The following is an 11,601-nucleotide window of genomic DNA, read 5'->3' as shown; positions in this document are numbered from 1 at the left end:
CCTTTGCATCTTTAGGCTGTAGAGTACATGCAACAATGGTGAGGACCAAGAGACTCCCAGACCTCCACCAGCAGAACGAACCCAGCACCGCCTGTGTACAACGCAAAGGCCGTTTCACCAATGTCAGCAGCAAAAGCTAACAGCTAAATAAAACAGCATTGCGCCTCAAAGGGAAGAGTCTCTCTTAAGCAGTGAGCGCTCTCCCAAATCCTTATTCACTCTGCTTGTCATGCCCTATCCTCTCCCTGGGGCTGCCAGGCTTCAGGATTGTTGGCTGAGAGCTCCCCCAGGGAGGAAGCTTCACTATTTCTGCATGATCCCAACAGATGACACAGTGAGGGACAATGCTTCACACTCACAGCCCTGTGTTTGTTGCTGGTTCAGGAAGCGTGTTTTGAAGAAGGGTTCAGAGGTTTTCTTCAGCTGTTCTGATGCTTTGGTGCTCCCCTTAAATGGGACAGAGGTAAGAAAAAGCTCAGCTCCTGAGTAAAAATTTCTGCTATTTTACCATCTAGAATGCATCAGGCAGCATCTAAACTAGAACTCAAAGCATCCGTTTAATACACCTGTCACATAGGTGGTGTTACTGCAGTCAGACAGAAGGCTGACAGGAATGGTCCTCCTGTAAAAAAATTTTTCTCTCTCTTTAAAAAGACCACGAGAAATTAAATGTTGAGAGTCCTTGGTGCCTCTAGGGCACCCTGGAACACACTGAGGAGCTTAGGGAGGCTTCTGGTGTGCTCTTGGTTTCAGTGGGTTGCCCTTGAAGTCCTCTAGAACACCCTAGAGCACACTGAGGAACTCTAGGAAGCCTCGAGTGCATCAGAGCACGTCGGGTAGCCCTGGAGGCCTCGAGGGTCCCCCATCACTTTCAGCGGCCCCGCTCCCTCAGGCCGCAGTGCCTCATTTCTGTCAGCGAGCGGCAGTAGCGGGCAGCGGGAGAAACAGCCAATGACAAGCGGTCTTACTCAGCAAGCGGGCCGCCGCGGAGCACGCCGGGAATTGTGTCCCGCCCGACAGCTGAAAAGGCAAAGAAAAACTACAAGTCCCACAATGTCGCGAAGAAGCATGGACCAATGGGGAGCGGGCGTCTTGACGTAGCACGCAGGCGCGGTAGGGCGGGCGGCCGCGGATTCATGTGGAGGTCAGGGGCGCTGCGGAAGGAGAGCGGGGTGGGAGGTGGCGGAGGGTCTCGGGCCGCTGGGAGCTGCGCTGCGGTCTGCGGGTAGGAGCGGGACCTCCGCCCACCAGGCCTTTGTCCTGGGAGTCAGCGGCCTCGAGGAGCGTGGATGGGAGGAGGGCGGCGGGGAGAACGGGGACGTGAGAGGAGCTTAAAGTGGGTTCGGGGTGTGGGGGTCCTCGAGGGGGGTGGGGGAAGCTGGGGCAGGGAGAGCTGCGGGGCCTTGGGCTCAGAGCTCAGGGAGAAGCAGCGTGGTGGTTGCTGGGGGGTGGGGAGGGGGAAAGGAAGCCTGTGTGGCTGCTGAGGGGGAGAGAAAGAGCTGCTCTGTTAATGTTCCTACTGCAGGGCGGGTTCCTTGGAGGAGGGTTACTTCTTTACTTCCCAGGTCTGTAGGTGCACACGTGCAGGGCTGCCTGGCTTTCTCGTTTCGCATAGTTTTACAGAAGTCGTGGATTTTTGCAGGAGGTGTTTGTTAAAGGGGCTAGAACTCGTGTGAAATGGCTGCCAAGGTGTTTGAAAGCATTGGGAAGTTCGGCCTGGGGTTGGCTGTTGCAGGTGGAGTCGTCAATTCTGCTCTATACAATGGTGAGTGGGACAGGCTGAGTGCTTCCAGTTCTCTTTGTATCCTTTTTGCCAGGCTCTTGTTTGCTCTGTACTTTTGTTGCTAATGGCGTCTGGGGAAAACAGCCGTGAAGCCTTTCAGGGCTGTTTTGTACCTTGTGCATTGCGTAAGGAGGAGGACTGCAGACTTTTCTCAAGAAAACTGTCTCTTGTGAGCAAGCTGAGAGGTCAAGGGTTATGGATGAGTATGGATGAGATTCTCTTTTGATTTGTTGCTCCTAAGAATGTAAATATTTTCACCAGTTTCACAGTGCAAAAGGCCTTAACTAACTCCCAGACTGTTTCCGTGGAGGTTTTGGTGCTGTGCAGGTATAACTTGTGACAATACTGAAACAATGTTGTTTTATTTTCCAGTTGATGCAGGACACAGAGCTGTTATCTTTGATCGATTCCGTGGGGTCCAGGACACAGTGGTAGGAGAAGGCACTCACTTTCTCATCCCCTGGGTACAGAAACCAATCATTTTTGACTGCCGTTCTCGCCCACGTAACATACCTGTCATCACTGGCAGTAAAGGTGAGCTTTTGGACTGGGCAGCTCTACAAGATCTGGGCTCTCTGATGAGCCGTGTGTGTCTCTTTTGCTGCTTTGCAGCTGGGTGAACAGATGCATGAGAAAAAGCTTTCCCACAGTCAAGACCTTTATTATATATTAACCTGCTGAAGAGGACTACAGGCACGAGGGTTTTCTTTTCTGAACGTGGAGATTTTGTGTGTATAGAGTCCAGTTTAGCAGTCAGAAATAGTTTGATACTTGTCCCTTAAATAAAAAACTTCTATGTTTGCAGTAGGGTCAGTAATTCCCTGAGTTACAAACAAACTGAAGCTTAAATTTAATCTGTAAGGAGGATTTGGATCCCTAGATGAAAAGCAGTCCTTGGTAAAAGAAAAACTGAAAACCTTTCCTTTCTTAGAAATCTGAATGTTTATTTTGTCTTATTTTGCTTTCCTTTGGAGAGGACAACTTCGGGATATCTCCTCCCCTGCTGCTAAATCTGTGACTGTTTCTGCAGATCTACAGAATGTGAACATCACGCTGCGTATCCTGTTCAGACCCGTGACCGCGCAGTTACCCCGCATTTTCACAAGTATTGGAGAGGACTACGATGAGCGAGTGCTGCCCTCCATCACAACTGAAATCCTCAAGTCTGTTGTGGTAAGAACAGTGTGAATGCTGCTGGGTTCCACCCACCACCTTTTGTTTTAGCGCTTATGGGACCTGCTGGATTGTGGAAAATGTAAAGCTCCAAAGTGAGATTTCTCTTTCTACCCCTTGGCTCTAACGGGCAACCCAGAGGAGTTAAAACTGTAGCTGTGCTAATTGCTTCTCTGTCATTCTAACTCCTTGGCTTTACTTCCATCAAGTTGAGTGACAAGCAGAGCATTCCTCTCACTGTTGTCCATTCCGACTTCAGGCTCGCTTTGATGCTGGAGAATTGATCACCCAAAGAGAACTGGTCTCCAGGCAAGTGAGTGAAGACCTCACAGAAAGAGCAGCAACTTTTGGCCTCATTCTGGATGATGTATCCTTGGTAAGAGTTCTCTTTCAGTTCTTCTCTCTGCACAGACAAGAGCAGTAGGGAAGAAAATTGGTAGAGGATCAGAGAAGGGGTGTGAAAGTTTGTGTATGTGGACCATGTTTGTCTGCAGTTGCACATGATGCAGTGGCTACAGTTCAAAGCAGTTGGTTGTGTCATTGGCCTCCTATGTCCTTGAGCAAGTTCTTGCACTAGCTTATCAACAGAGTCCATAATTAAAGGGCTTGTGTAGTTAAAATGAGAAGCAAATGATTTTGTGGATGATGGATCAGTCTGCAGATTGCTATAGAGAAGCCTGCTGTTCCACAAATACCCTGAGACACAGCATTTTTTTTTTTGTGGTGTCTTTTAAAACTATTCAGGGAGTGAGCACTCCCCTCCTTCCTCCCTAGAAGCTTTGTAAATTAAATCTTTGGCAGACTGATCTATGCATGCATCTCCCTCTTCTGGGATTTCCTTCCAAAATCCTGCCTAGAGAAAAGGGAAACAAGCGTTTTCATCTGGCTTTGAACACACAGGAAGCGTTTGCAGGAATGTGGCTTTGTGATTGTTTTTTGAGTCTCTTTTTCTGAATACACTACTTAAGGAAACTCACACTTCCCTTGGAGCATCCCAGTAGTCTGTATGTGTACAGAACAGCTCAGGGAGGGCACAACAGTGCATAGTTGAGCATGAAGAGAAAAGAAATGGTAGGAGAGCATATTATGTCTCTCAAGATATTTGTGTTGACTGACCTGCTGGATTGAAATTGTGTTTATGGTGTCTTCCTTGACTTTTTTTTTTTTTTTTAAGGAAGGGGAAAGTTTGCTAGGCTTAGCTTCTGTTACATTGCATTCTTAATTTTTGTTTAGTGATACTGGCTTTCCATCTTCTCTGATAAAGGCAGGATGCCTCCTGCCTTAGAGGTGTGCTGTTGATAGCAGTGTCGCTGTAAATGCTGTTGTGAACTGTGATTTCTGCCCTGCAGACCCACCTGACCTTTGGCAAGGAATTCACTGAAGCAGTTGAAATGAAGCAAGTGGCCCAGCAAGAAGCAGAGCGAGCCAGGTTCATTGTGGAAAAGGTGCTTTATCCTTCTGAGAAACTTTGGCTTGAAAACAGTCTCTGGTATCTCTGTAATTCATTGTGAATGTTTCATTCACTTGGTTTCACTCAGAACCATAATGCTAATATAGTTCACAGTTCTCAAATCTTCTAAGACAGCTATCCACCAAGAGTGCCCTTAGGTGAGTTGCTCTTCCAGGAGGTTAAGATAAGACAATTTCAAGACTTTTAAACCTCTCCTCCATAATAGGCAAAAAAATGTGTGTGTATATACACAGTTTTAAGATACAACCACCTGTTCTAGCTCTCTTAAGTCTTCTGGAGGAAAGAACAGTAGGCTGGTGAAGGGGAAATTTGTACTTTAAACTTGACAGTAGCATCGTCCTTCTGTTTCCTGTTCTGCTCACTTTTCTTCTCATCTGTTCCTTTGCAGGCTGAGCAGCAGAAGAAAGCAGCTGTCATCTCAGCTGAGGGAGACTCCAAAGCAGCTGAGCTGATTGCCAACTCACTAGCCACTGCAGGTGATGGCTTAATTGAGCTACGCAAGCTGGAGGCAGCTGAAGATATTGCTTACCAGCTCTCAAGGTCTCGCAATATTACCTACTTGCCTTCTGGACAGTCTGTACTCCTCCAGTTGCCACAGTGAACCTGGCTCTGCAGCCACAGCTACCCTGATCACCTTTACCTGCCAGATCAGCTCTTTGCAGAAAAATCCTTGCATTTTCCTGATTGGGTAAAGCAGAGATAATGAAAATTCAACTGAGACAGGATTCTTAAATAAAACTGAACAAGCTTCAGAACAGACCTGTGTGCCTCCCATATATTGTCAGAGTAATGGCTTCATTGACCATTAATTAAGCTAGGTTTGAGAATGCCAACTTCTCAGGGAGCTTGAGTAAAGGAGTTTTCTTCTGTTCATTTCTGGGCACAATTAAGTGGCCCAGTGGCACTCAGAACACCACAGTGTTTGTATCAATGTGTTGCTGCAATGTTCAGTGCCTTTAGGCTGACTACACGTGGGCTGTTACAAAGTTGCAGGTCCTTGCACTGTGGAATAGAAGCTGAGAACTTGCTGGTCAGTAAAGCCAGTGTTTTCTCAGGTGTTAGCAAAGAGCAAGGGGACACCTGGGCTGTGTAGTGGCTTTGCTATTTGTGAATCATGCCAGTGAGAGCTGGAAAGACAGTGGATTGAGTCTGGGGGTGACAAAGCAGAGGTTCACTTAATGTGGTGGGTGGATTTCAGGCATGGAGGAAAAGATGATTCTGCAGGAAGAACTTTTTACATGCATGCTGGGCATTGCCTTTGCTGCATCCTGATTTATTCCCTGCCACTTCTCCTGTTGTGTAGCTTTAGTTCTTTCACAGGATCAGTGGATGTGACAGTCACACTCTAAAAAAGAGTGCTCAGAAGGGCACGTGAGCTTAACTTTTTCAGAAAGCAAAACGAATGCAAACTGAAGGCTTGGGGCGGCAGCTATGCTGCTCTCCCACCAGATGGTGGCAGCAGCTAATCTGCTATCTGCACGCGGAGGGTGGTGGGGACCAAGCTGTGCTTCGGCCTGCCCGGAGAGAAGGTTCCCCCTGGCCTGGGCAGAGGATGCATAGAGCAGAGCTGGACAAGGGCACACACAGTGGCACTCACAGTAGCACACTGCCCAAACAAACAAAAAAAAAGCTGGTATAAAAGCTGTCTGATGGGCAGTGCTGTTCTGGAAAGCAGGTAAAAGTATTCCCTGTGTCACGCTGTGCTAGTAAAACTGATGACCATACGACCATATGGAGCATCTCTGGTCCCATCTCCAGGTTTTATCCCCTTTAAACTACAGAAAATACTGAACAAATGCCTGTCATCTTGGTCCCAAGGTGGTTTTGCTTTGTTGTGTGTCTCCTTGCAGCCCTTCAACTGTTCCTCCTGTGCTCCTTTTGATCCTGAAGGCTCTCCCTAGCTTAGTACTAACAGGGTGGGCAGAAGTAACAAAGTCATCTAGGCATGACTTCAGGGTTGAAGTTGTATAGCTTGACATTAGGAAATAGAATTGAGATTCTGGATCCAGACAACTAGTATTTCCAATTCTTACTGGAAGTAAGAATTACCCAGTGTTGGTAAAAGATTGGCATTTTTTCAATCTAAAGCCCCATAGTTACTTGGCACCATAGCAATTACAGTAACGGCAGCACAGACTTATCACTGGCAATTATCTGAAAGCAGCCCAAAAACTAAGCTGTGGGGACTGATAGCTTTGGGTAAGGTCTGCTGTTTGTGAGCAACATGAGAGACCTGCTGGGGCTGCTGCAGGGCCCTGTATGCAACCTTCTGTGCTGGCAGAGGTGCCAGAACGCATCTCCTGCTTTAGACCAAAGAGCAGCATTTGGTTGCTACCTTCACACATCAAAGCCTTACAATCCACAGTGAAATCTCCCAGCCCACCCTGCTCTGCCTTGTCTGCAAAGTTCCAAAGAAGTGGGGGGGGGGAAGATTCTTCTCTCCCATCCCCTGGAGACTTGGCTTTACTACTTCCTTTCATGCTATGGAAGAGCTCAGCTTTGCACTAACCACAGCAGCTGGGCTAGCCCGCTAGCAACATACAGACCAGCCAAACAAGCTTTTGTTCATGATAAACAAACAGGAAACTGTTTGATTTCCTCTGTTCACCCCCTCTCTTCCTATTTAACAGATAACCAGCTTACCTGAGTTGAGAGGAGAGCAAAAGAAACCACACAGACAGGTGCTCTGGAGCAGCTGTACTTTGCAGAATGGTTGTTGCAGAGGAATGGGCATCTACTCTGATAGTTGCTAGTATACCAAAACTGCTGAAACCTCTCTAGGTAAGGGAGCTCCCTGAGTTTATGATAATTTGTACCCTGCAGCAAACTGGCAGCAGGTCTGAAGTGGTTAGAACAAGGAATAGGGAGGAGTTTCCTTATTGCTTCTTTTGTACTGCAGATCAAGCAGAAAAAGCCTATCCCAAAATGCAGAGAATGGGGGGAAGCTCTTGTGGAAGTAGGTAGGAAGTGAATAATTGCCTAATCCAAGCTGGAGCTCAGCTAGTTTAATTATTCTTTGCATGACAGTAGGCAGCACAGGGGGCAGAGGGTCCCCTCTGAGGCTTAGCTCTATTACTGCTGTGAAAACAGCATTTGAGATTCCTATGCTAAATCTGCATACAGTACTGATCTGGACTGCATCAGAAACTTGCAGTGAGTTACCCCTGATCTCTGACAGGCCATCACTGTGCCTAAGGCTGGGACAGTGCATCCCAGCTGCTGGAGGGCAGGGCAGAAAGTTAACAGTGTGAGATGCCAGCTGCAAGAGTGACATGCTCCTGTCCCCCAAGCTGGTAGACAAAGTGGGGCAGGAAGGGCAGGAGGAGGCTAGGGAAGAATGTGTGCAGGATGCTTCAGAAGCAGTAGGTTAAAAATACACAGCAGATGCAAGGACAGGAAGGAAGCAAAGGTTAAGCCTGAATAAGGTAAGCCCACCCCAGAGACATTAACGCAACATGACTTTCGTAGGGGTGAGTCTCACTGTGCCCCCTCTGCAAAGCCAGTAAATATTGCTCTATTGAGGCAATTGCTTCCTCTCAAACACAGCTTTTAGTGGGTGATTTTCAAACCCATAGAGGTGTTTTCACACATCAAGCTGGGCTATAATATTGGATGGGAGTGGAAAGGAGCAAGTTTAGCCACTTTTTTCCTCACTAGCCAACATATAATGGACCTGCACTCATATAACTCTGGTAGGAAGTTGATGCTGATCAGAGTAGAGGTGTTCTTAACAAAAGAACATGTCTCCACAGCCTGCTATGGTGATACTCACACTTAATTACTTCATCACAAGTCTTAAAGCTTACGTAACAGTCATAGCACCAAGTGTCTGGACAGCAAGCTTAGACATATGGTTTAATTTTCAGGTAGTGCTGTGTGGAGTCAGGAGTTTACTCGATCTCTGTATGGCCACTCCACCTGCATCCTGCTGCTCTCAAGGTCTAACCAAGGGTATGAAGAGAGATGCTGGTGGTGTTAACTCTGCATTATTTGGAGACAGATAATCTTTAACTGTGGCCTCACACTGAGCTAGCAAAAGAGAAGGGAGAGTGGGAACAGGAATTTCCTCTGTCTGATCTTCTCTGTGCTGATACAGTGTCAAAGCCCAACACTCAAGGGGGTAGTTCCCTTGGAGCATAGGGCTTCCTGTGACAAGAGCTGGCAGGAAAAGCCCTTTGTTTCCCTTTTGCTTCCTTTCCCATTGCTTGAGAGGATCCTGAATCCTGCAAGACGTAGCACAATACCTAAAGTATTAGTAGTCCAAAAAGCAAGTGGTTGGGTTACAGCAAGACATCAGTGCTCCTGTCCATGCTTAAGTTTCGCTTCTCCCTCAGGGCCCGTTCACTGCAGCATCCTTGAGCAACCCTGAAGGCGTTTCCCCTTTGGGGAAGGAAAAAGAATCCTACTTGCAACTGCATTCTCACCAGGCCCTCAATGCTGAGTTCAGGCTTTTCCCAAAGCAGAACTGTTATGACGTGAAGGCTTCAGTCAAACAGCACCTTGCTATGCTTGGTGCCAGCCCAGAAACAGCACAAGCCATGAAGATTCACCTGTGGGAACAGTGAGTAGGACAAAAGGAAGGCAGCCCACCTCCCTGATGGCTGTAGGAAGAAAGAACACTGGGAGGGCTGTTTCACTGGCTGCTGAGAGTTTCCCAAGAAATTATCATAGCACAAGTCCAGGTGATGCAGAGAGCTATTGCTGCTTGGGTAGAATAGAGAACCCTCACCAACGGAGCCACATCCCATAGCAGCACAGCTTAAATGGGACTGCAGGCCCTGGACCGGACAGACATCTCCTTTACCAGAGCACTCCAGCACTGGTTTACTACCTGGAAGACATAAAATAACCAGACCAATCAGCTCAGAGATTGCCCAAGAGCACCAAGCTGTGCAAACCCAACAAGCTGGCCAATGCCACAAGAAAATTAATTGCTGATAAAGGCAGGAACTAAGCTCTGTTTGATTTTTCTCCTTCCCACACTATTCTGCACCTGGCACCAGCAGTCATCTCCAAAGAGCTGCATCTCAACAACATTCTTATCCATTAGATTTGCTTTCTCAGCAATTCTAGAACACCCATTCCTATAGGAAAAAAAACACAGGTGTGTGATACTGTGTTCTGGTGCATCTAATTTGAATTCGCATAATATTTAGTCTTTTTAACTCCGAAAGATCCTAAGCTACTTAGCAATGAAGGATCTGGTTTCCACAAAGGAATTCACCTATAGTTGCATTGCTGCTACTTCTGGAGTGAGCTGCAAACAGCTGCTTGCTGAAACACTGCAGCAGTTGAAGGCAGGAAATGAAGATCTGTATCACCTGTTCCTGGCACTGCATGAAGTGAGGAGGATGTGTGAGGGCATTTCCCATACTAGCTGTACTATAGATAGAAGGGAAATACCAGAGAAAGTAGGCAAACGTGCCACAGCATCTTACTGAGCAGTGAACAAGATGCACATATATGCCTCTAGAAGTTAAACAACAGCATGAAGGGAAGACAGAGATGATAGCAAGGAAATCAGAGGGCTGATAAGGATCTGTGGCTGTAAGGCAGGCGTGTGCTAGGGAGCAGATCATGTGCAAGCAGAGATGTGGGACTGTTCCTGCATTTTGTTTGTTTCCCTTTACCTGGCTGACATGTCTTTTCATGTCAAAAGATAGATCAAAGAGAGGGATGTAAATAGCTGAAGGGAGCCCTTTGTGGGAAAAGGGCTGTGTTACAGCCAATGACTCAGACAGATCCCTCCCTGGGAGCCAGCATGAGGATGTCAACTTCCATTAATAAAACAGCCAGGGAAGAAAGTGTGCAACTGCAGGGTGCCCTGGGCATTCAGGAGCCAAATCACACAGCAAGGCTTAGAAGAGTCAGTCTCCTCTGCAGCAGCCTCTTCCCCAACACAGATGCAGAAGTGACAAAGCAGAGAGATAAGGACAAGTGCTTTGTTGTCATGTTGGAAATCTGACAGTCCAAGAATACTTGCACTCAGTACCTTATCTTTTTAAGTCCTTCCTCTGCAGAGTCCTAGGTGTCTGCTGAGAAAGAGGGACTTAACATTTCCTTTTAACCTCTGTACAACTTGTTTTTGGGGAGAGCAAAATCACTGTGTGAAACTGAAGTAGAAAAGCATCTTTTACAGGAAAGCCTCTGCAATCTTCCAGTACCTATTTTAAGGTAAGGGGACTTCATGCCATTGGTTCAGAGTAAAGAAGCCAGGCTAGAAAACCACAGACACAGCATCAGGGAAGGTGGGTACAGCAAAACAAATTGAGAGACTAGGTGTTCTCCCCACACATTGGAGAAAAAACTTATCAAGGCACTTGCCTGCTCTTGTCCCACAGTCAGACATTAGCAGTGGCTGTGCCTTTATACAGAAATGGAAATGGTGGCTTCACTCCTCACCTGCACTCCTTTGGACACAGGTATCCCTCTGACAGAATTTCACATTTGAAATAGCATCTCTACAACCCACTGCTTTCTTGTTCATCCATCTGACAAGAAAAAAAGTCTTCAGAGCCTTCTTCTTCCTGCTCTTTTCAAGGTTTGAAATTTAATTATTCAAGGTTTGAAATTTAATTACATGGCCTCTCTTTATGGAGAGCTGCATAGCACAGAGGTGTGGGGCTGAGCAGGGGCAACAACATGCTCTCAAAACCTGGGTCTCCCTTAGCTACCCTCTCCCCTGCCAGCTATACACAGTCCCTGCAGAGATGAGAACAGCCTGGGATCTGCTCTGAACTGAGTCTGCCAGTAATAGCTCCAACAGGGCTGGCCTGAGCAACGCATGTTGTGCTTTACTCCTTTCCCATGCCCACACAGCAGGAGTTGCTGGGGCAAAGAAGAAAGCTGGCAAGCAGTTGGAACTAGATGATCTTTAAGGTCCTTCCCAACCCAAGCCAATCTGCGCCTCTATAAACACCATTCTGATCTTACTGTGGTGCTTCCCAAGCATACGCTGTCCTTTTGTTTGATTGTGAACTTTGAGAGTCCCAATCCCTGCTCTCCACAGGGAGCTCAAATCTGGGTTTTATGTGCAGTAATAAAATATTCCAGCAGGTAGCATTTCAGTAGGCGAAAAGACTTTTTGTTCCCCCCAAAAAAACTCAAATTAGATTCCTACACCATTTGGGGACCGTTTACAGCAAACAAGGAAACAAACCACAGGTAGAGGAAG

General features: G+C 47.1%; 1 protein-coding gene across 2 annotated transcripts; it reads left to right on the top strand.

Moving 5' to 3' along the window:
• The first annotated feature begins 1,016 nt into the window (after nt 1-1,016).
• Nucleotides 1,017-5,184, top strand: PHB1 (prohibitin 1). Of its 2 annotated transcripts, none has more exons than XM_048926584.1 (7): nt 1,017-1,144; nt 1,643-1,765; nt 2,156-2,317; nt 2,814-2,956; nt 3,216-3,332; nt 4,306-4,401; nt 4,816-5,184. In XM_048926584.1, the coding sequence occupies exons 2-7, from the start codon at nt 1,678-1,680 to the stop codon at nt 5,026-5,028; spliced, it is 819 nt and encodes a 272-aa protein (XP_048782541.1). In that variant the 5' UTR covers nt 1,017-1,144; nt 1,643-1,677; the 3' UTR covers nt 5,029-5,184. The 2 variants fall into 2 exon arrangements, with proteins under 2 accessions (XP_048782541.1, XP_048782542.1); XM_048926585.1 differs by having other exon boundaries at nt 1,107-1,225.
• The last annotated feature ends 6,417 nt before the right edge of the window (nt 5,185-11,601 follow it).

The sequence above is a fragment of the Lagopus muta genome, chromosome 25, assembly GCF_023343835.1.
Source record: "Lagopus muta isolate bLagMut1 chromosome 25, bLagMut1 primary, whole genome shotgun sequence".
Taxonomy (NCBI): Eukaryota; Metazoa; Chordata; class Aves; order Galliformes; family Phasianidae; genus Lagopus; species Lagopus muta.
The sequence above is the reverse complement of the archived record's forward strand: the minus strand, read 5'-3'. Positions and strand labels throughout refer to the sequence as shown.